The sequence below is a fragment of the Oncorhynchus keta genome, unplaced genomic scaffold (assembly GCF_023373465.1).
Source record: "Oncorhynchus keta strain PuntledgeMale-10-30-2019 unplaced genomic scaffold, Oket_V2 Un_contig_2517_pilon_pilon, whole genome shotgun sequence".
NCBI lineage: Eukaryota > Metazoa > Chordata > Actinopteri > Salmoniformes > Salmonidae > Oncorhynchus > Oncorhynchus keta.
This window is the reverse complement of record NW_026284301.1, coordinates 212,501-240,000: the sequence shown is the minus strand read 5'-3', so window position 1 is coordinate 240,000 and position 27,500 is coordinate 212,501. Positions and strand designations below refer to the sequence as shown.

General features: G+C 44.7%; 1 protein-coding gene across 2 annotated transcripts in view; it reads right to left on the bottom strand.

Moving 5' to 3' along the window:
* The window catches only part of LOC118381253 (paired box protein Pax-2a-like), a 67,240-nt gene that overhangs the window by 21,030 nt on the left and 18,710 nt on the right, over nucleotides 1-27,500 (bottom strand). For both annotated transcript variants that reach the window (XM_052506005.1, XM_052506006.1), the window contains exons 6-7: nucleotides 14,622-14,797; nucleotides 10,710-10,845 (exon numbers count right to left, since the gene is read on the bottom strand). In XM_052506005.1, the coding sequence (XP_052361965.1) occupies nucleotides 10,710-10,845; nucleotides 14,622-14,797 (312 nt within the window). The remainder of the gene's footprint in view (nucleotides 1-10,709; nucleotides 10,846-14,621; nucleotides 14,798-27,500) is intronic.

Below are 27,500 nucleotides of genomic sequence, written 5' to 3'. Positions count from 1 at the left end.
CACACACACACACACGCACATGCGAACGCGCGCACACACACACACACACTCATGCACGCACACACACACGTACACCCACACCCCACACACACACACACACACACACACGCACACACACACAAAATCAATTCAAAGATTTGTTTTGGAGGTTTGTTGTTAACAGGAGAGAGCGTGTTGATTTCTGTCTTCATTTTGGAAATGGAGCATAAATCACGAGGACTCTGAGGGTGCAGTATACAGGCTATTTCTGTCTGTTGATATGAATAGTACATCTCCAGCTACTTGACCATGTCTTTGCCTGAACATATTTCAGACAGACAGACAGACAGACAGACAGACAGACAGACAGACAGACAGACAGACAGACAGACAGACAGACAGACAGACAGACATAACTGAACTAACGGTCTTGTAATGCTCTGCTGTAGATAATGAGATGCTAGCACTATAAGGCCTTGGACAAAACAAGACCTAACACGACCACTAAACTAGAAGGAGTTACTCAAGGATGTCAGGCTAGTGTTTTCCTGGCTTTGCAATTGCCCTGTGGTCATCTGAATGACAAGGTTAGTATACAGCAGTGACCTACAGGATGTGTTGTGTTCAAGATCACTGAACATAGAAACCAACTAATGATATGATGTTGGTTGGTTGCTTACTGTCCTGAAGACAGATAGAGCACCCTGCAAAACGAAACCTGCCGATTGCTGATTTCTGCAGTGAAAGACAGAGAGACAGAGACAGAGAGAGAGACAGAGAGGCAGATAGGCAGACAGAGAGACAGGCAGACAGAGAAAGACAGAGAGACTGATAGGCAGACAGACAGAGAGATAGAGAGACAGAAAGACAGAGACAGAGAGACAGAGAGACAGAGAGACAGAGAGACAGACAGAGAGAGACAGAGAGACAGAGAGACAGAGAGACAGAGAGACAGAGACAGACAGATAGACAGAGAGACAGATAGGCAGACAGAGAGACAGACAGAGACAGAAAGACAGAGACAGACAGAGAGACAGACAGACAGACAGAGAGAGACAGACAGACAGACAGACAGACAGACAGACAGACAGACAGACAGACAGACATACAGACAGACAGACAGACAGACAGACAGACAGACAGACAGAGACCCATGAGTCTTCTCAACTCTCATCGCAATGTAAAGACAATAACCTGTAGAATCGTCTGACTCTCTACTGACTTCAGCTTGTTCTTCTCCTCCGACTGACTGAAAAACCTCCGTAGTTGACCTTCTTTTTATTTGGCACGGCAACAAAGTCATTTAGTTACAAAATTCACATTTTTTCGTAAGAAATAGGAGTATTAAATTTAGCACGACGGGAACAACCTTCATGTATCGCTACGAAAACAACAACAACCCGAAAAAATCTCCATCTTTGACCTCCATTTTCTCCCGTATGCAGAATGAAGCAATTTATCACCAGCCCAGAAATCTCTGCTCCCTAATTAATTACAACTAAGTAAAGAATGTTTGGGGAGCCAAATTGGTTTAATTCCCCCAACACGGCATCACGGCGGTGAAAGTCATTCATTACCAAATGTGTGCTCAAAGGTTAGTTTGCTTTATGTGAAGACGAAATAATAATTAATTCCAGAGCCAGGAGAGCTTGCAGGGAGAGGAGCAGTTTGTCACCAGGCCACAGAGACATCAGGGATTTGTCCCAGGAGAGCTTGCAGGGGGAGGAGCAGTTTGTCACCAGGCCACAGAGACATCAGGGATTTGTCCCAGGAGAGCTTGCAGGGAGAGGAGCAGTTTGTCACCAGGCCACAGAGACATCAGGGATTTGTCCCAGGAGAGCTTGCAGGGAGAGGAGCAGTTTGTCACCAGGCCACAGAGACATCAGGGATTTGTCCCAGGAGAGCTTGCAGGGAGAGGAGCAGTTTGTCACCAGGCCACAGAGACATCAGGGATTTGTCCCAGGAGAGCTTGCAGGGAGAGGAGCAGTTTGTCACCAGGCCACAGAGACATCAGGGATTTGTCCCAGGAGAGCTTGCAGGGAGAGGAGCAGTTTGTCACCAGGCCACAGAGACATCAGGGATTTGTCCCAGGAGACCTTGCAGGGAGAGGAGCAGTTTGTCACCAGGCCACAGAGACATCAGGCCCAGGAGAGCTTGCAGGGAGAGGAGCAGTTTGTCACCAGGCCACAGAGACATCAGGGATTTGTCCCAGGAGAGCTTGCAGGGAGAGGAGCAGTTTGTCACCAGGCCACAGAGACATCAGGGATTTGTCCCAGGAGAGCTTGCAGGGAGAGGAGCAGTTTGTCTCCAGGCCACAGAGACATCAGGGATTTGTCCCAGGAGAGCTTGCAGGGAGAGGAGCAGTTTGTCACCAGGCCACAGAGACATCAGGGATTTGTCCCAGGAGAGCTTGCAGGGAGAGGAGCAGTTTGTCTCCAGGCCACAGAGACATCAGGGATTTGTCCCAGGAGAGCTTGCAGGGAGAGGAGCAGTTTGTCACCAGGCCACAGAGACATCAGGGATTTGTCCCAGGAGAGCTTGCAGGGAGAAGAGCAGTTTGTCACCAGGCCACAGAGACATCAGGGAAGTGTTCCCAGGAGAGCTTGCAGGGAGAGGAGCAGTTTGTCACCAGGCCACAGAGACATCAGGGAAGTGTTCCACCGATGTGTCCAGTGAGCAGCGATGAACAACCAGGGAACGTTCCTCTCTCTCTCTGCCTGTTCCTGATGTGCTGTAGCCTAATAAACACCCTATTCTCAGTTAGTCACTCAGTTACTCTCTCAGTCACTCTCTGTCGCTCTCAGTCACTCTCTCAGTCACTCTCTCAGTCATTCTCTCAGTGCACCAACTGTTCAGATCTGGTGTGAGGTGTTCCCCCGACTGCTGTACAGCACTAAGATCCTCTTTGGTCGTAGACGACGGATTACGGAGGATTTCAGTGCTACGAAGCTTCCAGGAAACTCACCTCTGCTGGTTTTGCCCACTGGCCTTCCTCCTGTCTAATCAACATAACATCCACCTATTACAGACAAACAACTCCTCCGGAGCCCCTGTTAGGGCTCAGAGAGGAGGAGAGGAGTGAGGGACGACGAGAAGGTGTGGGGGAGGTGTCATTGACACCTACCAATGCACTCTGGGAGTCTCCCATTGGCAGGCCCAGCGGGGATTCTGGGTAAAGAGTCTCGTGTGCATCCAAAATTGCACAGTATTCCCTGTATAGTGCAATACTTTAGACCAGAGCCCTGTGTATGCCACTAAAGTAGTGCACTATACAGGACATGAGGTGCCATTTGGGATGCAGCCCCTCTCAGTATGCAGCAGGGTGGCGGCTCGGTCAGCTCTGGTCTATAGCCATGTGTAGAACTCCACTTGAAAAGCCCAGGGGACTGGCCTTCAGAAGCCTCAGTAACCTAATCAAGACACCACCGCTACTGGAGTGACTGTTTACGATCAAGGAAACACAAGCAGATCTAGAAACTGCAGGACAATTAGGTTGTATCTTCACTAATCTCTCCCTCACTTATTTGACTAAACACACAAACAGCTCCACATGGCCTTTCCTTCTTCTATTCATCATGTTTCCCCCCGTGAAAAAAACAACATCTTATTTGAATTTGAAGCAATTTAAATGAACAGTAATAAAGGTTGAGAGGATGGAGGATACCATCCCTCTCTAAGGACAATCAATCAAAGAAATAACTTCCCATATCAACAATATAAATTACCACACCAGTTTTGATTGTCCCCTTCCACATATTCAAGGGAGCTCTTTAGTGGGTGTTTTTTTTATATTGGGGTAATAGGGACTATTTAGCAGGTAATATGGTATTAATATAGAGGAGAGGAAGAAGAAGACAGTTATAATGGAAGTGGGGCTTTAAGCCTCTGCATGAATTTCAATGATGAAGCACAATGCCTTAAATCCCTTTCTTATTGAAGCCGCCTCCCCTGCAGGTACTTCTGAGAGCTCTAATAGAATAGGAAGTAGAGGACACAATAGATTTATATCTCTCTCAAGCCCCTTTCAGGTCACTGTCTACTTCCCAAATGGCAACCTATTCCCTATGTAGTGCACTGCTTTCTATGGGTTTTGGTTTAAAAAAAGTAGTGCACTATATAGGGAATAGGGTGCCATTTGGGATCTAACCACAGAAAATTCCTACGATCTCTTTAAACTGGCAATGAGCACTTCATGAATCATTCATTTTTAATAGATTATGCAAATTTTCCGAGGGACATAAAATCAACAAGATCAATAACGGCAGTCATTTTAATTGGTGTTAGAAAACATTTTAAGGATAAACATAATCTCCTTACTTCTTTCCCCAGCCCCGTAAAAGCACAATTAATTTGAAATTGGATCTCAGCCTAAATGCAGAAGATAATTGAGTATTTTTTTTGCTGTTGCTTGGCTTGGATTCTGTCTTGCTGCGCTGGGCTTATTGTTTGAAAGTAAACTGTAATACTGAGTCATTACAGAGAAGCTAAAACCTCAAATACCTGAGTAAAATACATTACAATTATTACCACAGTAGAAACAGCCACCAAGGGAAAACCAGGAAGTGGCACTAGTCAGAAAACGGTCAGAAACAGAAAGTCAATACTTCCACCATTCATCCACAACTATTCACATTTTTACGTCAAAAATAAATGATCTCACAATCTAAAAATGTTGAGTTAAAACATAATTTAGAGCACAAGAATGCAACATTTTCACTTTCTATTTCATGTTTTATGTATTTTGTTTTTACATTATAAAGCATCGGAGACCGTGGGCCTCGAGTCTAAAACAACCACCCAGGTGCAAACAAAGCCCCCTGCCAAACCGTGGTGGAGCCTGACCAGACCCTGCCTTCATACCAGCAGTACAAAGGACAAACACACACCTTCTCTTCTCACGAGGCCTGACTTACAGAGATCTACCTCCCACCCACATATTAATGAGAAGGCTCCTTTCTTGTCTCATAAGGCTGCTGTTTGGGTTATCATTTGAGAAGGGGCCCGGCCACTCGTTCCTCGCTCACTGCAGTTTTCAATCATTCTGTCCTCCCCCTCCCCCGCGCAGAAACCCTTTGATGACTTGATGCATAATTATATGAATTTTAATAAAAGCTCTGTATATTACTCTTGCGGCCCGACAGTAATCGTAAACTTTCAGTAAACTTAACCTTCTTCTTGGTAATAACCGTGGCAACAATGAAACAATATTTCAATTAGCGAGGCAGTCATTAACTATGACAGAGTGAGCAAGTGAGAGAGAGTGAGAGAGAGAAAGAGAGAGAGAGTGATCTCAGTGTCATGTAGTCAGACAGTAGACAATGCCATGGTGTATTTACAAAAGCAGTAAATTACTCGTCTAGATTTATAAGAACCACAAGGAAATAATAGCTATGTTTCTTGCTAAAAAAAACAAACAAAAAACTCCCAAGTCAGGAATCACAACAAGGACAAACCAGCAGCGAGAAACCAGCGTTTATTGTCTCTCCTGCAGAGGGTGGCAATGACTGGTAGAGACCTTGCCAGTTCAGCTCTGTAGTACGCAATCATAGCATTGATGTGCTGACATCAAAGGTCCTTGTCGAACAAAGTGACAAAACAGCTAAGTCCCCCCTGTCCTTTTACTGTGGTTGCTTCCCAAATGGCTCCCTATTTGCTTTATAGTGTACTACTTTTGACCAGGGCCAATAGCGCACTACATAGGGAATAGGGTGTCATTTGGGACGTGTCCTTTATCACCTGCTAACTCAGCACAATAAGATGAATGACGGCTGCTACTGCTGTAGCTACATATTTTATCTCATAAAGTAAAGTACCACCTTTCAGTGCGGAGTCAAATCATACTGATACTACAGTACTACTACCACTACTACTACCACTATTACCACTACTACTACTACTACTACTACTATTACTACTACTACTATTACTACCAGTACTACTTCTACTACTACTACTACTACCACTATTACCACTACTACTACTATTACTACGACCACTACTACTACAATTCCCACGCCTACTACTATTACTACTATTACTACTACCACTATTTCCACTACTACTACTATTACTACGACCACTACTACTACTACTACTACTACTACTACTACTACTACCACTATTACTATTACTACCACAACTACTACCACTATTACCACTACTACTACTACTACTACTACTACTATTACTACTACTACTATTACTACCAGTACTACTTCTAATACTACTACTAGTACTACTACTACTACTACTACAACTATTTCCACTATTACCACTACTACTACTACTACTACTACTAGTACTACTACTACTACTACTACTACTACTACTACTACTACCACTACTACTACTACTACTACTACTACTACCACTACTACTACTACTACTATTACCACTACTACTATTACTATTACTACTACTACCACTACTACTACCACTATTACCACTACTACTACTACTACTATTACTACTACTACTACTACTACTAGTACTACTACTACTACTACTACTACTACTACTACTACTACTACTACTACTACTACTACTACTACTACTGTCCCTACTGACCCCTCCTGTCTCAGCCTCCACTATTTATGCTGCACTAGTTTATGTTCGGGGGCTAGGGTCAGTTTGTTATATCTACTACTACTTCTCCTGTCCTATTCTACTGTCCTGTGTGAATCTAAGTGTACTACTACTCTAATTCTCTCCTTCTCTCTTTCTTTCTACTACTACTCTACTACCTGAGCCCTAGGACCATGCCCCAGGACTACCTGACTGATGACTACTTGCTACCCCAGTCCACTCTGCTTGCTTCATGTCCCCAGTCCACCTGGCCATACTGCTACTCCAGTTTCACTGGCCTGGGCTACCTACTACCATGTCCCAGGACTACTACTACTACATGAGGACTCCTTGCTGTACTACTCCACCTGGCCATACTCTACTGCTCCAGTTTCAACTGTTCTGCTACTTACTATTATTCAACCATGCTGGTCATTTATGAACATTTGAACATCTTGGCCACGTTCTGTTATAATCTCCACCCGGCACAGCCAGACTAGGACTGGCCACCCCACTATTACTACTACTACTATTACTAATTCTACTCTTTATTTCTCTCTACTACTAGGACTACTGAGCCACTAGGACCGTACTACCTAGGACTACCTGACTACTGACTGGCTACTACTGTACCACTGATCTCGGACTACTACCTTACTACTACTACTACTACCACTACTATACCACTACTGTACTACTGCTACTTACTTACCAATATTACTTACGACCATGCTGGTCATTTATGAACATTTGAACATCTTGGTCATGTTCTGTTATAATCTCTACTATTAAGGCTACTAGCCAGAATAACTGGCCACCCCACATACTACCGGTTCCTCTCTATTTTCTTCTAGGTTTTGGCCTTTACTAGGGAGTTTTTTACTAGCCACTACTAAAAATACTTTTACTACCTATTACATTACTTACTGCTGTATTACTATTTTACTAGGCTAATACTTATTACTATTACTACTGCTACTGCTATTATTACTATTACTACTACTCCTACTGCTACTACTACTACTACTAATACCCCTACTACTACTACTAAAAATACTACTGCTACTACTACTACTACTACCACTACTACTAATAATACTAATAATAATACTAATAATATTACTACTACTAGTACTGTTACTATTACTAGTATTACTACTAATAATATTACTATTACTACTCCTACTACTGCTATTACTATTACTACTGCTACTGCTATTACTATTACGACTACTACTACTACTGATACAAATACTAATACCAATACCAATACTAATACTAATACTATTACTACTACTACTGCTATTACTATTACTACTATTACTACTACTCCTATTACTACTACTACTACTACTAGGATACTACTACTAAGATTTAGATGCACTATAATACTGTTCCATATGTCATAATGTATGCTACCAATTTGTACTACTAAGAGCTAGTGACTTAAATGTAAATGTAAATGTACTACTACTACTACTAATACGAATACTAATACCAATACTAATACTTTTACTATTACTACTCCTACTACTGCTATTACTATTACTACTGCTACTGCTATTACGACTACTACTACTACTACTACTACTAATACGAATACTAATACCAATACTAATACTAATACTATTACTACAACTAAGAGTGTCAAACCAAACAGCATTAAAATAATCTGCACACTTACTGTCATGTTTCTGTTTGGAGTATTTGTTTTTATTTTCATGTAAATAAATAGACACCATGTCAATGCATTGCACAACATCACGTTGTTTTGTTTCATTACAACGTCGGCTGTTCTGAACAGAACAGTGAACAAGAACCCGTCCCAAAAATGAGACACCCTATTCCCTACATTGTGCACTACTTTAGACCAGAGCCCTATGAACCCTGAGCACTGTGGACCCTGAGCACTGTGGACCCTGAGCACTGTGGACCCTGAGCCCTATGAACCCTGAGCACTGTGGACCCTGAGCACTGTGGACCCTGAGCACTGTGGACCCTGAGCCCTATGAACCCTGAGCACTGTGGACCCTGAGCCCTATGAACCCTGAGCACTGTGGACCCTGAGCCCTATGACCCTGAGCACTGTGGACCCTGAGCACTGTGGACCCTGATCACTATGAACCCTGAGCACTGTGGACCCTGAGCCCTATGAACCCTGAGCACTGTGGACCCTGAGCACTGTGGACCCTGGTCACTATGGACCCTGGTCACTATGGACCCTGGTCACTATGGACCCTGAGCCCTATGAACCCTGAGCACTGTGGACCCTGAGCCCTATGAACCCTGAGCACTGTGGACCCTGAGCCCTATGAACCCTGAGCACTGTGGACCCTGAGCCCTATGAACCCTGGTCACTATGGACCCTGAGCCCTATGAACCCTGAGCACTGTGGACCCTGAGCCCTATGAACCCTGAGCACTGTGGACCCTGAGCCCTATGAACCCTGAGCACTGTGGACCCTGAGCACTGTGGACCCTGAGCACTGTGGACCCTGAGCCCTATGGACCCTGAGCACTGTGGACCCTGAGCCCTATGAACCCTGAGCACTATGGACCCTGAGCCCTATGAACCCTGAGCACTGTGGACCCTGAGCCCTATGAACCCTGAGCACTGTGGACCCTGAGCCCTATGAACCCTGAGCACTGTGGACCCTTACTACTGCTACTGCTATTACTATTAGCCCTATGAACCCTGAGCACTGTGGACCCTGAGCCCTAGAACCCTGAGCACTGTGGACCCTGAGCCCTAGAACCCTGGTCACTAACCCTGAGCCCTATGAACCCTGGTCACTATGGACTAGCCCTTCCCTGGTCACTATGGACCCTGAGCCCTATGAACCCTGAGCACTGTGGACCCTGAGCCCTATGAACCCTGGTCACTATGGACCCTGAGCCCTATGAACCCTGGTCACTATGGACCCTGAGCCCTATGAACCCTGGTCACTATGGACCCTGAGCCCTATGGACCCTGGTCACTATGGACCCTGAGCCCTATGAACCCTGAGCACTGTGGACCCTGAGCCCTATGAACCCTGAGCACTGTGGACCCTGAGCCCTATGAACCCTGGTCACTATGGACCCTGAGCCCTATGAACCCTGAGCACTGTGGACCCTGAGCCCTATGAACCCTGAGCACTGTGGACCCTGAGCCCTATGAACCCTGGTCACTATGGACCCTGAGCCCTATGAACCCTGAGCACTGTGGACCCTGAGCCCTATGAACCCTGGTTACTATGAACCCTGAGCCCTAAGAACCCTGGTTACTATGAACCCTGGTTACTATGAACCCTGGTTACTATGAACCCTGAGCCCTATGGACCCTGAGCCCTATGGACCCTGAGCCCTATGAACCCTGGTTACTATGAACCCTGAGCCCCATGGACCCTGAGTCCTATGAACCCTGGTCACTACGGACCCTGGTCACTATGGACCCTGGTCACTATGAACCCTGAGCCCTATGAACCCTGGTTACTATGAACCCTGGTTACTATGAACCCTGAGCCCTATGAACCCTGAGCCCTATGAACCCTGAGCCCTATGAACCCTGGTTACTATGAACCCTGGTCACTATGAACCCTGAGCCCTATGAACCCTGAGCCCTATGAACCCTGGTTACTATGAACCCTGAGCCCTATGGACCCTGAGCCCTATGAACACTGAGCCCTATGGACCCTGGTTACTATAAACCCTGAGCCCTATGAACCCTGGTCACTATGAACCCTGAGCCCTATGAACCCTGGTAACTATGAACCCTGGTCAAAAGCAGTGCACTAGAAAAGGGAGCCATTTGTGAAACAGACCAATAATCCCCTTCGCTGAAGCTGTGGTTTGGCCTGTCCTGGCTGGGCAGGGTGATGGCAGGTAGACTGTACTAGGGCCTTAGGCACAGTGTGATGCATCTTAGAGTAGGAGTACAGATCTAGGATCAGGTCTCCCCTTGGCCATGTAATCATATTCATTGTGATCAAAAAGGCTATAAACTAATCCTAGATCAGCTCTCCTCCTCTGAGACACACAGCCAAAAGCCACGTTAACATTTTTTGTTGTTGTATGTGTTGCCACAAACGTGGAATCGAACCCACAATTCTGGGACTCATGTTGCAAGCATCATGCTCTACCAACTGATCCACACAGACAGGACCAGTGTTTGGCTCTGTGTCTTACCTACAGAGTAGCTCTGCGTCACAGAGACACTGGGGCCCAGGTTCTGGTTACTGCTGGAGGACAGGCTGGGTTTGACCTCGCCGTCCAGACCAGGATTCAGGGAGGACAGGGAGTGGGAGTGGGAGTACTCGTTAGCCTGCAAAAAGACACGTACATCATTACACAACCATAGAAATGAAAAAGAAAAGGCCCCACCTCTCCCTGCTGTGGGCTTCATTCCACCAATGTTTCATCTAAAGAGCCTTCATTAAACAGGGTTACTCAAAAACACAAAATTAGCTACCAAAACCATGCTTACAGAGTCAAATACTGTCTCTCCGTGAATCTTAGGGTGTCTATTTGTGAGTGTGTGTGTGTATGTGTCTGTGTGTGTGTGTGTGTGTGTGGGTGGGGTGTGGATGTATGGGTTGAGTTTTGGGTGTGTGTGTTCGTTCATGTAAGTGTGTGCATGCATACGTGTGTGTGTGTGTGTGTGTGTGTGTGTGTGTGTGTGTGTGTGTGTGTGTGTGTGTGTGTGTGTGTGTGTGTGTGTGTGTGTGTGTGTGTGTGTGTGTGTGTGTGTGTGTGTGTGTGTGTGTGTGTGTGTGTGTGTGTGTGTGTGTGTGTGTGTGTGTGTGTGTGTGAGTCCACTAGCTGCAGCAGCGGTAAGGGTGGGAGTTCAAGCATATCATTAATGTATTTTGGTTTTGTTCTGAGAGGAAGTGGGATCTAGAAAAGCCGAATGAAAAGCCAAGCCGTCATCTGGTCCTTTGTGCTTGACTGCAGCCAGGAGTCCTGATCAGCCAAGGGAGAAAACAGCTCTGCTTGGTTACCACACCACTGTCCCCAATGCTACCCTATTCCCTATTACAGCGCACTGCTTTGGACCAGAAGTAGAGCACTGCACAGGGTATAAGATTACATTTGGGATGCACACAGACACGCCATGTGGCCCTGGTTCACAACAGGACACTATTCACCTTTGGGCTTTAAAAAAAATTTGAATTAAAAAAAAAATAAGTTTAAAAAAAAAGAAGCTTCTCCACAACCCTTTGGTTCATCATCAGTGACTATAAATAGGTTGTCATATACTGTAAGTTACATTGCTCCGTGTTACCATATACAAAATGAATATCAAATTGAAAGAAAGAAAAAAAATTCTTCATTCTATTTATATATGTTTTGTCATAGTGAGAAAATGACTTGATTTTATATCGACCGTGATGTATTTTCTATGTATTTCGTTTGGACTCCAATACATTACTATAGAGACACTTTGTTTACCCACAGATAGTATTTCCTTTGTATGGTGGTGGATAGTTTGAGACAGTCATGGCAGATGTTAGTGTGTGTTTTATAATGAGATCAGACTTCCGGGAGACTGTGTGTTGACAATGTTTGTCCCCCCCCCCAAAAAAAGAAGCCCAGTGTGTGTCTGAGTGGCTCGCTGGGCTGCGGTCCCAAAGGGGAGGCCTGTGAGCCTGTGACCCCACTCTTGTCTGCTTCTATCCCAGATAAACTCTAATTGTCTGCTACAACTGTTCACGGGGACAATGTCGGATGTTTTCCTCTATTCTGGAAGGCTTTGGACGTTAAACAGGCGTTTTATCATGCAGATAAAGGATGGGCTCGAAGACGGGGGAGATGGAGGAAGAAAAAAATAAACAAAAGAAAAGATAGATTTGAAAAGGATGACCAAATGGCTAGCAGAAGTGTGGGAGGGGTGAATCTATTTAGTTCTGCATCTCCAGAATGGTGTTTTTAATAGCCTTCCAACCAGCACCCAGACCCCGGCTAATAGGGACATATTGACCAATGAGGAGAAAGGGGAACGACGACAAGTGAAAGAGAGATCCATGAAAGGAGAAAATCCTCTGATTAATACTTTATTCAATTAAAACAGATGTTTCTGTTCCAGTCACATCTTTTACATTACTGATCTACTGGTCTCTTTTCCATTACTGTACTACTGGTCTCTTTTCCATTACTGTACTACTGGTCTCTTTTCCATTATTGTTCTACTGGTCTCTTTTCCATTACTGTTCTACTGGTCTCTTTTCCATTACTGTTCTACTGGTCTCTTTTCCATTATTGTTCTACTGGTCTCTTTTCCATTATTGTTCTACTGGTCTCTTTTCCATTACTGTTCTACTGGTCTCTTTTCCATTATTGTTCTACTGGTCTCTTTTCCATTACTGTTCTACTGGTCTCTTTTCCATTACTGTTCTACTGGTCTCTTTTCCATTATTGTTCTACTGGTCTCTTTTCCATTATTGTTCTACTGGTCTCTTTTCCATTATTGTTCTACTGGTCTCTTTTCCATTATTGTTCTACTGGTCTCTTTTCCATTACTGTTCTACTGGTCTCTTTTCCATTACTGTTCTACTGGTCTCTTTTCCATTATTGTTCTACTGGTCTCTTTTCCATTACTGTTCTACTGGTCTCTTTTCCATTATTGTTCTACTGGTCTCTTTTCCATTATTGTTCTACTGGTCTCTTTTCCATTACTGTTCTACTGGTCTCTTTTCCATTACTGTTCTACTGGTCTCTTTTCCATTACTGTTCTACTGGTCTCTTTTCCATTATTGTTCTACTGGTCTCTTTTCCATTACTGTTCTACCGGTCTCCTTTTCTTTTGAACCCCGCCTCCTTTCCCTCTCTTCTTCTTCTTTAATACTCTCTCTGAAGCTCTCTGTGATTGCAAGTCATTTCCAATTCGTTTTGGTATTGATCTTCCAGTAGAAATCAGTTTGGTAATTAGCTCCAAATTAGGCTCTCTTCTGGAGGTGAGTCCTGTCCTACTGATTTATTACCTACGTAATTCGCCGCGATCGGAGAGAAATTAAAATGAACTCAATTAGGCCCATTGCTTTAGCTTCTTTTATGGGTCTCCTCCCTTAAAGACTTGTAGTTTTATACCGGGTACAAATGAATAGTCTCTTGTTGTTTAATAGTGTAATGAAAGTAAGTAAAGGTTATCCATTGTAATGAGCCTAAGAGAGGTTTTAATAAGAATAAAGGTAGTAAGTCAACATGTAAGGGTGTAGTTATTGTGGTTTCTTCTGGGTGGGGGGGTGGTGACAGAAGGGGTCTTCATTTGGTAAATGAGGATGGATAGATGGTGTGTTTGTGTTGTTGACATCAAAAGCAAGACACATTAGAATATCCCATATATACACCACCAGGTGTGTGGAAATACATCAAGAAAGACCCTTTTGCTATGTTTACAATTTCATAAAATAAAATAAAAACATTTCCATGATAAATCTGCCAGCTGAATGCTGCTTCATACACTGTTTCAATAATAACGTTTTAGAAGAAGGACACGGAATTATAACAGAAATAACAGGTGCAGAAGGAGACACACAGAGTCAGATAACACAACGGCAAAAATAGAGAAAAATAGAGATATTGATTAATTGCATGTTGCCTTTTCTGTTATTCTCAATTATAGGGGATCCAAAGAATGTGGTGTTTTTTTCATCCCAAGATCGATACGACGTGGGAGTTTTCCCTGAAATCCCTACAGCATTTTACATGCTGTTTCCTAATACACTGGAATGACTGTTTTACCAGCCTATACATTTGTAGGGCATTTTATTTTGAGAGCTGCGTGGAGCAGGTATATATATATATATATATATATATATTGCTCAGATGGCGTGCTCCTTCGGGGCCCTCTGGGCCAACTTAATAAAATAGCAGAATCTCTCAGCACGAAAAAGTAAATAAAAATATGTTGAGTTTCAGAGAAAACTACGTTTGGAGCAGCAACGACAATTATAAAATAAAATAAAATAAACAGAAAAACATCAACAACAATATCATGGTTGTACAGCTGGAGGAAACTTTGATGGAATGGAAGTCTTGATGTGGTGCAATACAGGTGTATTTGATGCTGTTGACGGTGACAAACAACAAGACATAACTAACCTGTTCTGGTTTGATGTGCTCCGAGGTCGGGAAGACGTCGGGGTACGACGGGCGCTCAAAGACCCGGTCCAAAGCTTCCAGCTGCTGCTGAGTGAAAGCATCGGCCCGCAGGTGCTTCCGTAAACTGTCCACACTAACCTGAGAATCAGTGTTTGGGCCAGACCCATCTGAACCATCTACAAGAAGAGAGAGCAACAACACTAGAGTCTAATCAGGAAGCCCCTGGAAGGTAGGAAGCTGGCTGTCACTGAAGCCCCTGTAAGGTAGGAAGCTGGCTATCACTGAAGCCCCTGTAAGGTATGGAGCTGGTTGTCACTGAAGCCCCTGTAAGGTAGGAAGCTGGCTATCACTGAAGCCCCTGTAAGGTAGGAAGCTGGCTATCACTGAAGCCCCTGTAAGGTAGGAAGCTGGTTGTCTGAAGCCCCTGTAAGGTAGGAAGCTGACTATCACTGAAGCCCCTGTAAGGTAAGGAGCTGGTTGTCACTGAAGCCCCTGTAAGGTAGGAAGCTGGCTGTCACTGAAGCCCCTGGAAGGTAGTAAGCTGGCTATCACTGAAGCCCCTGTAAGGTAGGAAGCTGGCTATCACTGAAGTCCCTGTAAGGTAGGAAGCTGGTTGTCTGAAGCCCCTGTAAGGTAGGAAGCTGACTATCACTGAAGCCCCTGTAAGGTAAGGAGCTGGTTGTCACTGAAGCCCCTGTAAGGTAGGAAGCTGGCTGTCACTGAAGCCCCTAGAAGGTAGTAAGCTGGCTATCACTGAAGCCCCTGTAAGGTAGGAAGCTGGCTATCACTGAAGTCCCTGTAAGGTAGGAAGCTGGCTGTCTGAAGCCCCTGTAAGGTAGGAAGCTGGCTATCACTGAAGCCCCTGTAAGGTAGGAAGCTGGCTATCACTGAAGTCCCTGTAAGGTAAGGAGCTGGTTGTCACTGAAGCCCCTGTAAGGTAGGAAGCTGGCTATCACTGAAGCCCCTGTAAGGTAGGAAGCTGGCTATCACTGAAGCCCCTGTAAGGTAGGAAGCTGGCTATCACTGAAGCCCCTGTAAGGTAGGAAGCTGGTTGTCTGAAGCCCCTGTAAGGTAGGAAGCTGGCTATCACTGAAGCCCCTGTAAGGTAGGAAGCTGGCTATCACTGAAGCCCCTGTAAGGTAGGAAGCTAGCTAAAGCCCCTGTGGCTTTTTGTTTATATCATTATTGTGTGTTACTGGTAACTTTGGATAAGTACTACACGCAAGTGTTTTACTGTATCGTTTACACGTGTGTACACCCACTGTATCCTGTATCGTTTACACGCGTGTACACCCACTGTATCCTGTACCGTTTACACGCGTGTACACCCACTGTATCCTGTATCGTTTACAAGTGTGTACACCTACTGTATTCTGTACCGTTTACACGCGTGTACACCCACTGTATCCTGTACCGTTTACACGCGTGTACACCCACTGTATCCTGTATCGTTTACACGCGTGTACACCCACTGTATAATGCATTGTTTATACCTGTGTAGCACTTCAACCACTACTACTCAATTATAAAGAGCAGATTCAGTCAGTCATAGATTCAGTCAGGGTAGATTCAGTCAGGGTAGATTCAGTCAGGGTAGATTCAGTCAGGGTAGATTCAGTCATGGTAGATTCAGTCAGGGTAGATTCAGTCAGGGTAGATTCAGTCAGGGTAGATTCAGTCATGGTAGATTCAGTCAGGGTAGATTCAGTCAGGGTTGATTCAGTCAGGGTAGATTCAGTCATGGTAGATTCAGTCAGGGTAGATTCAGTCAGGGTTTCAGTCAGGGTAGATTCAGTCAGGGTAGATTCAGTCATGGTAGATTCAGTCAGTCATAGATTCAGTCAGGGTAGATTCAGTCATGGTAGATTCAGTCAGGGCAGATTCAGTCAGGGTAGATTCAGTCAGGGTAGATTCAGTCAGGGTAGATTCAGTCAGGGTAGATTCTAAACGGGTCATATTAATGCTGCTAGTGGTGAGCCACTGAGTGCAGTCTTTCTTCACAGACAGTAGAGGAAACTACCACTACCACACACAGTATTAGCCAGCATCATGATGTGAAAGCCCCTGTGGTAATTGATGGATTACCATCAGTGCAAATATATACTTGTTGTAGTGGTGGAGCCCGTGTATTATAATGAACGCTGTAGCTACAGTACTGCAGTGGCTTTTTCATTCCATGTTCATTCCAGGCTCCAGGGGTTTCCCTCCTTCTTCTCTCCTTTCTCAATTTCCCTTTTCCACAGTTTAATACTGCTTTCATTTTCAGTAGAGTGGCAGAGTAGCAGTGTTTCATTTGGGTAGCTAACACCGCTGTGACCGCAGACAGACACGACAGACAGAGAGAGAGAGAGAGAGAGAGAGAGAGAGAGAGAGAGAGAGAGAGAGAGAGAGAGAGAGAGAGAGAGAGAGAGAGAGAGAGAGAGAGAGAGAGAGAGAGAGAGAGAGAGAGAGAGAGAGAAAGAAAGAGAGAGAGAGATGCTGTGAATGAATAAATAGTACAGTCTAGTTCAATCACCTCCCAGTCCCAGGATGCCGTTCTCCAAACAGAGGGAGAGGGATGCCTTAGCTTTTCCCTTTGGCGCTTCCCTGTGATGCTTTAAAGCCCCACTTTTACAGCCCTCCAGACCCCTCCCTTCCCATCCCAGGCTGCAACGGCTCTGGCTACTGCCTCTCAGCCTCCAGCCTCCTCCTCCGCGGATCTCTGGAAAGGGCTTCAGCTCCCTTACAAATCTGTCATTCTAAATTTGCGGCAGATTATGTTCTCTGGTTGGTCCTGGAGGGAGCGGCAGAGATATATGATATGCAAGGAGGGACCCTATTGATTGCCTGCCTGGTCTGGTGGCAAAGAGGGAGCCGAAATGAACTTGAAATGAACATCATGCCTCAACTCAATGTGCGTATAATACTCTACTTAATCCCAAATTTTTCTCTGCCATGGAATTCAATTGATCAATCATGTCTCTCCTGATAGTACCATTTGGAAGGGTTATTGCCATTCCATTCTGCCGCTTGACCTTTTCTCACTGGGGCCAGAGGATGAACCTGCACTCCCAAGAAGAGCAAAACGCATCAAGGGGATATATAAGAGACCCTGGGGGAGTCGGGGGTGTGTGAGTGGGTGTGTGTGTGTGTGTGTGATTGGGGGAGGGGAGGGGGGTCTGTGCATGTGGTGAATAGGTTACTGCCATTTGCTGCCCAACATACAACAATAATTCTATATCCTCAAACAAATGATTTTGATAACTAATTATTAAAAAAAAAAACATTAAAAGACCTATTATGGTAAATGTATTTCATTTAACACACATGTAAAAATCTTTCTATTTTCGTAGTGTGATCGGGTTGGGATCTGTTGCAATATGCAATCCCAGGAGAACATAAATCACTTCTACTCTACACTGTTCAGCTATTTTCTTCTGATTTTCAGTATGGATAAATCTAATCACATCTTCTGATCTGGCATTATTTCTGGACAGCTCCACTGGGGGCCTCAGCCTCTCGTAGCTCCGCTGAACGGTTGGCGCTTTATCAACCTCAACTGTTCCCTTCGGTCCTCGGAAGCAAATAGACTCATTAATTACTTTCCATCTGCTAGGCCAGAGTACATACCATGATCAATACCCGCACATTAGTCATTCACCACAGAGGAATACACTTCCCATACACAAGATAAACCACCCGCAGGTCAACCTACAGTACATGGGCTGTGGTTCCCACTCAAACCACCCGCAGGTCAACCTACAGTACATGGGCTGTGGTTCCCACTCAAACCATCCCCAGGTCAACCTACAGTACACGGGCTGTGGTTCCCACTCAAACCATCCCCAGGTCAACCTACAGTACATGGGCTGTGGTTCCCACTCAAACCATCCCCAGGTCAACCTACAGTACACGGGCTGTTGTTCCCACTCAAACCATCCCCAGGTCAACCTACAGTACACGGGCTGTTGTTCCCACTCAAACCATCCCCAGGTCAACCTACAGTACACGGGCTGTTGTTCCCACTCAAACCATCCCCAGGTCAACCTACAGTACACGGGCTGTTGTTCCCACTCAAACCATCCCCAGGTCAACCTACAGTACACGGGCTGTGGTTCCCACTCAAACCATCCCCAGGTCAACCTACAGTACACGGGCTGTTGTTCCCACTCAAACCATTCCCAGGTCAACCTACAGTACACGGGCTGTGGTTCCCACTCAAACCATCCCCAGGTCAACCTACAGTACACGGGCTGTTGTTCCCACTCAAACCATCCCCAGGTCAACCTACAGTAACCTGTGGTTCCCATCCCATCCCCAGGTCAACCTACAGTACACGGGCTGTTGTTCCCACTCAAACCATCCCCAGGTCAACCTACAGTACCATCAAACCATCCCCAGGTCAACCTACAGTACACGGGCTGTGGTTCCCACTCAAACCATCCCCAGGTCAACCTACAGTACACGGGCTGTTGTTCCCACTCAAACCATCCCCAGGTCAACCTACAGTACATGTGTGTTCCCTCAAACCATCCCCAGGTCAACCATCCCCAGGTCAACCTACAGTACACGGGCTGTTGTTCCCACTCAAACCATCCCCAGGTCAACCTACAGTACACGGGCTGTTGTTCCCACTCAAACCATCCCCAGGTCAACCTACAGTACACGGGCTGTGGTTCCCACTCAAACCATCCCCAGGTCAACCTACAGTACACGGGCTGTTGTTCCTACTCAAGTTTAGGTGAAATACCCATTTAATTAAGACACCCACCTCAATATTGCCTCCTTGTAAAATACATAATCCTATGACTAGCGTAAAAATGCCAGTACATCTATGTAAAAACAAAACTCACTCTAATGCCCAGTACATCTATATAAAAACAAAACTCACTCTAATGCCCAGTACATCTATGTAAATACAAAACTCACTCTAATGCCCAGTACATCTATGTAAAAAAACTCACTCTAATGCCCAGTACATCTATGTAAAAACAAAACTCATTCTAATGCCCAGTACATTTATGTAAAAACAAAACTCACTCTAATGCCCAGTACATCTATGTAAAAAAACTCACTCTAATGCCCAGTACATCTATGTAAAAACAAAACTCACTCTAATGCCCAGTACATCTATGTAAAAAAAACTCACTCTAATGCCAGTACATCTATGTAAAAAAAACTCACTCTAATGCCCAGTACATCTATATATAACCAGGTAGGCTAGTTGAGAACACCTTTATTTAACCAGGTAGGCTAGTTGAGAACACCTTTATTTAACCAGGTAGGCTAGTTGAGAACACCTTTATTTAACTAGGTAGGCTAGTTGAGAACACCTTTATTTAACTAGGTAGGCTAGTTGAGAACAAGTTCTCATTTACAACTGTGACCTGGCCAAGATAAAGCAAAGCAGTGCGACACAAACAACAACACAGTGTTACACATGGAATTTAACAAACATACAGTCAATAACACAATAGAAAAACAATTTACAGTGTGTGCAAATGAGGTAAGATAAGGGAGGTAAGGAAATAAATAGGCCATAACGGCAAAATAATTACAATTTAGCAATTAAACACTGGAGTGATTGATGTGCAGAAAATGAATGTGCAAGTAGAGATACTGGAGTGCAAAGGAGCAAAATAAATAAGTAACAGTATGGGGATGAGGTAGTTGGATGGGCTATTTACAGATGGGCTATGTACAGGTGCAGTGATCTGTGAGCTTCTCTGACAGCTGGTGCTTAAAGTTAGAGAGGGAGATATGAGTCTCCAGCTTCAGTGATTTTGAAATCCGTTCCAGTCATTGGCAGCAGAGAACTGGAAGGAAAGGCGGCCAAAGGAGTAATTGGATTTGGGGGTGACCAGTGAAATATACCTGCTGGAGCGCGTGCCCAGTACAATGTCCAGTACATATATGCCAAAAACCCTCACTCTAATGCCCAGTACATCTATGGATATGACCCAACATACACCTTATTCCCTATATAATGCAGTCCTTTTGACCAGAGGCCTATGGCCTGACTATCTCACCCATGTCTGCTGGAATAGGTTGTTCTAGCTGGTGGTAAGGAGACCCCCAGTCTAGCCTGGCTAAACCAGACTGAATGCTAAACTCAATGGTGAGCTCAGCATTCAGTCACGTTTTTTTACCAGGCTAGTTAACTAGAGGTATTCTGTTTCAGCCTGATGACATGTAGAAGTGAATTCAACCATCACAATGACATTTCTTAAAGGTACATAGGAAATATTTTTTGATGTATCTAAAATCTTTAAAAAGACAGCCATTTTTTTTTTTTTACGGAGTATCACAGCCACCCAGCAATGTAATACACCACATAGACCACATGTCATATTTCTACTGAAGCCACCGCAAGACATCATATCCTACAAGTATACAGTACCAAATAACATATGTTGTAAGATATCTGGTACATGTTTTTGTGGGCGAGTTTCCCATTCCGTGCTGATATGTCGCCGACAGTTACCATCGTCCTGTTTGTTCATCATTTGGAATGGAGGCTAGCTGTAATATCTGACACTACTAAATAACATTTGCTAAGATACATTGGTACATGGTACATGGTTTTTGGGGGCCATTTTCCATACCATTTTAGCTATTAATTATGTCATAGCATTAGTCGGTAAACCTGGAAATCATAATGGCTTTGTTTACATGTTAGTCATTTAGCAGACGCTCTTATCCAGAGCGACTTACAGTAGTGAGTGCAGACATGTTCATACTGGTCCCTGTGGGAATTGAACCCACAACCCTGGCGTTGCAAGTGCCACGCTCTACCAACTGGTCTCTGTTTCTCCACATCCTCCCCAGTGATGCTAATAACTTATGTTGTTAAGTCATAGTAGATAATGTCTTTGTTTGTTGGTGTGTCTCCATAGTGATGGTGTCTGTGTTATTGATCAGTGAGTGACAGGCTTGAGTGTATTCATCTTGACATGGCTGGGCATTAACACTCCGGTAACGAGGGAGCAGAGGACTCCAGACTCTATCAGATCACATCACCAGCTCTATAAGACAGACTCCTCTCCGCGGGCTCGCCACCCCAAGGTCATGACCCCTAGCAGGGGGTTGAGCCGACGTAATTCTGTCTCTGCCTGGAGTCAGAGAGAGAGAGGTCGTCTGCCTTACTACACGGACTACCTGTCTGCCAAACACGGCAGAATACAAACCACGAGAAACATCAGCTTTGAGGCGGAAGCTGATGTCTTCTGGCCACGACGGTGATTATACAATAGGCACGAATGGCCCCGTGAAGAATTGACCAAAGCACCGGCGTCAAAATATAAGCTCGTAATTGTTATAGTATCTTATTCATGGTCAAATTCAACCTGTGTTCAGTCTGTGTTTAGCCCTGAGTGGAGGCACATGGAGGTGAAACGGCACCTTAAGGTCATGAAGGTCCCTCTTTTCTGAATAGGCTTTTTGCCTTTCTGTTGTTCTAGTTTGAACAACATTATCTAGCTATACGTCAGCTAGTGATTCTCTTTCCCAAGCATTGCATTAGCATTCTGTTTGAACAACATTATCTAGCTATACGTCAGCTAGTGATTCTCTTTCCCAAGCATTGCATTAGCATTCTGTTTGAACAACATTATCTAGCTATACGTCAGCTAGTGATTCTCTTTCCCAAGCATTGCATTAGCATTCTGTTTGAACAACATTATCTAGCTATACGTCAGCTAGTGATTCTCTTTCCCAAGCATTGCATTTAGTATTCTTTTTGTTTTTGTGATATCACTCCCTCATCTACAACTAGCTTAAATTTACACCCTGAATTAAATCCAATTAACACTAATTTCAAATTAAATTGTATGCGTTGACACATACATTTTTCAATCAAACGTTTTGGTTAATGTATTGTTAACCAAATCAAATATTACAACATTTAGTGCACATATGCTCCGCATAGCCTCTCTTCAATATATTTTAATATATCTTTCTACTTACACAGATATGTGTAACTTAAGACAATTCTCTCACTATACACTCTGCTGGCCTCAGAAAGACAACTCCATATCGTCTGAACGTTGACGGTCTGAGTAATTTGACATTTGAGTCATTTAGCAGACAATCTCATCCATAGCGACGTTCTTATCCATAGCGACGTTCTTATCCATAGCGACGTTCTTATCCATAGCGACGTTCTTATCCATAGCGACGTTCTTATCCATAGCGACGTTCTTATCCATAGCGATGTTCAACAACGGTAGGTCCAACTACAGACGGTGTACAGTGACGGTGTACAGGAAGGCCCTGACCTCATTCTTCATCGATCTGTTCCTGGGTATTAATTAAGCAGTCTTTTTTTCATTGATTTAGCACATTATAGTTCAGTGCGTTACCGCCTGTCTCTCAGACTTGATGTTGTTGAACTGAGATCCTCTGTTGATTCACCCTTCTCTCTGGGTTGCATCCCTAATGACACCCTATCCCCTATATAAATGCCCTATGGGCCCTGGTCACAAGTAGTGCCGTGTAGAAGGAATATGGTGCCATTTGGGGCACAGTCCCTCTCTCACCCAAACAGATGGTGATGCTGACAGAACACTGATGTGAACAGGATTCATGGCCTAGTGCTCCATCATTCATCTGTCCCTGTCCCTGTCTCTGTCTCTGTCTCTGTACCTGTCTCTGTCTCTGTCTCTGTCTCTGTCTCTGTCTCTGTCTCTGTCTCTGTCTCTGTCTCTGTCTCTGTCTCTGTCTCTGTCTCTGTCTCTGTCTCTGTCTCTGTCTCTGTCTCTGTCTCTGTCTCTGTCTCTGTCTCTGTCTCTGTCTCTGTCTCTGTCTCTGTCTCTGTACCTGTCTCTGTCTCTGTACCTGTCTCTGTCTCTCTCTCTCTGTCTCTCTCTCTCTGTCTCTGTCTCTGTCTCTGTCTCTTTCTCTATCTATGTCCCTGTCGCTGTCTTTCTCTCTCTCCTGTCTTTCTCTCCCCACTCCTCCTCTGTCTGTCTGTCTGTCTGTCTGTCTGTCTGTCTGTCTGTCTGTCTGTCTGTCTGTCTGTCTGTCTGTCTGTCTGTGAATGATATGAAATGATGATCTAATTGTGGAATTTCTCTTTTTTATTATTATCACATTGTACAAAAGCTTCAGACAACGCAGAAATATATTTTTTGAAAAGGATTGAAATGAAGAATACCCATAATGGTAGTTATGATTGTCCATATTGTGGGTCGTATTTCAATAGCGATGTGAAATGGTTTTCAAAAGACTGGACACACTTGGTGAGATATCATTCTCTTTATTGGCCATTAGCTAGATATCCTGAAGAAACCTCTCAGCTGTATCTGTCCAGGTGTTTTCAGCTCAATCACCCAATAGAATGGGTGTCAGCAACCCGTTGTCCGTAACGGTTAGTCAGTATCTTAATAAGGTACGTTAACTCAACAATCTGTATTTCCACCACAGTATAGTAATATATCTCTGCTAACGTTGCATCCATTCTAGAACATTCTAACACGATGGTCACGGAACATACAGTGACAAAACAATCTGTATATCTCTGCTAACGTTGCATCCATTCTAGAACATTCTAACACGATGGCACGGAACATACAGTGACAAAACAATCACCAAACAGAAGCTGTTCCCTATCGGTCCAAAGCATGTTGTCTATTCCACAGGCTGCAATACTAATTCCTCCTTGGCAATAATTCCTACAGTCATTGAACAGAATATTTCAGACCCTTGAGCTATTTCCTTTGTCTTTTCCAGTAGCCAGCCCCTCGGAGGGGAGTGGGGATGCGGGTGGAGGGTTGGACGGGTTTGGGGGGGGGGGGGGGTTGGAGGGGAGAGAGGAGATGGAGACTAGGATGTTAATTTGTGAGGTAATAGCTTTTCTCTGCGGAATTGCAAATTCTCATATATATGGACAGCAGACAGGACATCCATGGTCACCAACGACACGATGGGTACGTCCCAAAGGACACCCTATCCCCATTATAGTGCACTACAAGGCCCTCGTCAAAAGTACTGCACTACAAAGGGAATAGGGTGCCCTTTAGAACACAGCTCAGCTCCAGAGGTCCCATCTCTCTCTCCCTCTCTCTCTCCTCTACTCTCTCCTCTCTCTCTCTCTCTCTCTCTCTCTCTCTCTCTCTCTCTCTCTCTCTCTCTCTCTCTCTCTCTCCTCTCCTCTCTCTCCTCTCTTCTCCTCTCCCTCTCCTCTCTCTCTCTCTCTCTCTCTCTCCTCTCTCCCTCCCTCTCTCCTCTCTCTCTCTCTCTCTCTCTCTCTCTCTCTCTCTCTCTCTCTCTCTCTCTCTCTCTCTCTCTCTCTCTCTCTCTCTCTCTCTCTCTCTCTCTCTCTCTCTCTCCTCTCCTCTCCTCTCCCTCTCCCTCTCCTCTCTCTCTCTCTCTCTCTCTCTCTCTCTCTCTCTCTCTCTCTCCTCTCTCTCTCTCTCTCTCTCTCTCTCTCTCTCTCTCTCTCTCTCTCTCTCTCTCTCTCTCTCTCTCTCTCTCTCTCTCTCCTCTCTCTCTCTCTCTCCTCTCCTCTCCTCTCCTCTCCTCTCCCTCTCCTCTCTCTCTCCTCTCTCTCTCTCTCTCTCTCTCTCCTCTCTCTCTCCTCTCCACGCTCTGTCCTGGCTGGCAACAATAGCTGCCAAGTGTAACATGCTACTTTTAATTTGCAATAACACATGACAAAGCCAGATTAATGGCTCTTATGACACGAGTGTCCCTGGCGCCGGTCTTCTCCTGGACCCGGTGTACATAACGCGTGTCACACTACATTATCTCTACATCCCTCTAGTAATGGGGAGACCTGCTTTCTTTAAAGGGCTCCTCACTGCTGAGTTGGAACTTAGGAGCTGTCTGACTGGTGCACCTTGGCACAGAGCCACAGTACAGCCGAGGTTCTGGACCTCGACACACCGTCCGTCCCTTTCACTGCATGAGCCGCTTACTTTCAACTTGTTATTATTGTTATTTACCCAAGCTACCGAGTTAGTTTTTTAATAAAGTTAAATAAAGTTTGTTTTTCACCGTTTGATAAAGACTGTTTGTCTTCTATAAATGTTCCTATGTGCAGAGGTAAAAGTGTATACAGGAGAAATCCTTTCTACAATAAAGTCAACTATTGGGGGGTGAATTCTCTTCACCGCGAATGAGAGAAACATGGTGGTGTGTGAGTTAACATTCAATCTCTAAAAAAGAGTTTGTGCCGTGATCAGAGAGCCATGATCAGGCTTAGCAAGTTAAACGCGGCTCGGGATCACAGAAGGCTAAAGACTGGACGATGGGGATATATAATCCAATGCATTAACTCATAGCGCCAACACAGTAGCATACCGCAACATATACAGCATCAAGATAGAACTGACAGTACTTAGTATGAAACAACACAGGTAGCATGACCTCTGGTCTTAACACTGACCTCTGGTCTTAGCACCTCTGGTCTTAAGATAGGTCTGAAACACTGACCTCTGGTCTTAGTATGAAACAGACCTCTGGTCTTAGTAGGAAACACTGACCTCTGGTCTTAACACTGACCTCTGGTCTTAGTAGGAAACACTGACCTCTGGTCTTAGTATGAAACACTGACCTCTGGTCTTAGTAGGAAACACTGACCTCTGGTCTTAGTAGGAAACACTGACCTCTGGTCTTAGTATTAAACACTGACCTCTGGTCTTAGTAGGAAACACTGACCTCTGGTCTTAGTATTAAACACTGACCTCTGGTCTTAGTAGGAAACACTGACCTCTGGTCTTAGTAGGAAACACTGACCTCTGGTCTTAGTAGGAAACACTGACCTCTGGTCTTAGTAGGAAACACTGACCTCTGGTCTTAGTAGGAAACACTGACCTCTGGTCTTAGTAGGAAACACTGACCTGGTCTCACTGAGTTCCATGGTCTTAATAAACACTGACCTCTGGTCTAGTAGACTAAATAGGTCTTAATTGACCTCTGGTCTTAGTAAAACACTGACCTCTAATTTAGTGTAAACACTGACCTCTGGTCTTAGTAGTAAACATGACCTCTGGTCTTAGTCTGAGGTCTATAGTCACTGACCTCTGGTCTTAGTAGATGACCTCTGGTCTTATATACTATTTTTTCTTAGTAGGAAACACTGACCTCTGGTCTTAGTAGGACCTCTGAGACATTGTCTTTTCTTAGTAGGAAACACTGACCTGTTTTGATGAGCCATGATGTGGTCTTAGTAGAGGATTGGTCTTAAGGCCACTGACCTCTGGTCTAATATTTTTAGTAGGAAAGATAACCTCTGGTCAGTGTCACTGACCTCTGGTCTTGTGATGACCTCTGGTCTTAGGTGACCTCTGGTATTAGTGACACTGACCTCTGGTCTAGACCTCTGGTCTTAGTATGAAACACTGACCTCTGGTTAGTATGTAACAACCATATCACTGACCTCCTTAGTAAAACACTGACCTCTGGTCTTAGTAGGAAACACTGACCTCTGGTCTTAGTAACACACCTGGTCTTACACTGACCCTGGTCTTAGTAGGAAACACTGACCTCTGGTCTTAGTAGGAACACCCTCTGGTCTTAGTAACACACCTCTACTGACCTCTGGTCACTCCCCCTTACCCAACCAACACTGACCTCTGGTCTTAGTAGGAAACACTGACCTCTGGTCTTAGTAGGAAACACTGACCTCTGGTCTTAAGGAAACACTGACCTCTGGTCTTAGTATGGGAAACACTGACCTCTGGTCTTAGTAGGAAACACTGACCTCTGGTCTTAGTATTAAACACTGACCTCTGGTCTTAGTAGGAAACACCCCACCCACCACACTGACCTCTGGTCTTAGTATGAAACACGGACCTCTGGTCTTAGTAGGAAACACCTGGTCTTACCACCCTCTGGTCTTAGTATGAAACACTGACCTCTGGTCTTAGTATTAAACACTCCCTGGTCTTTATTAAACAC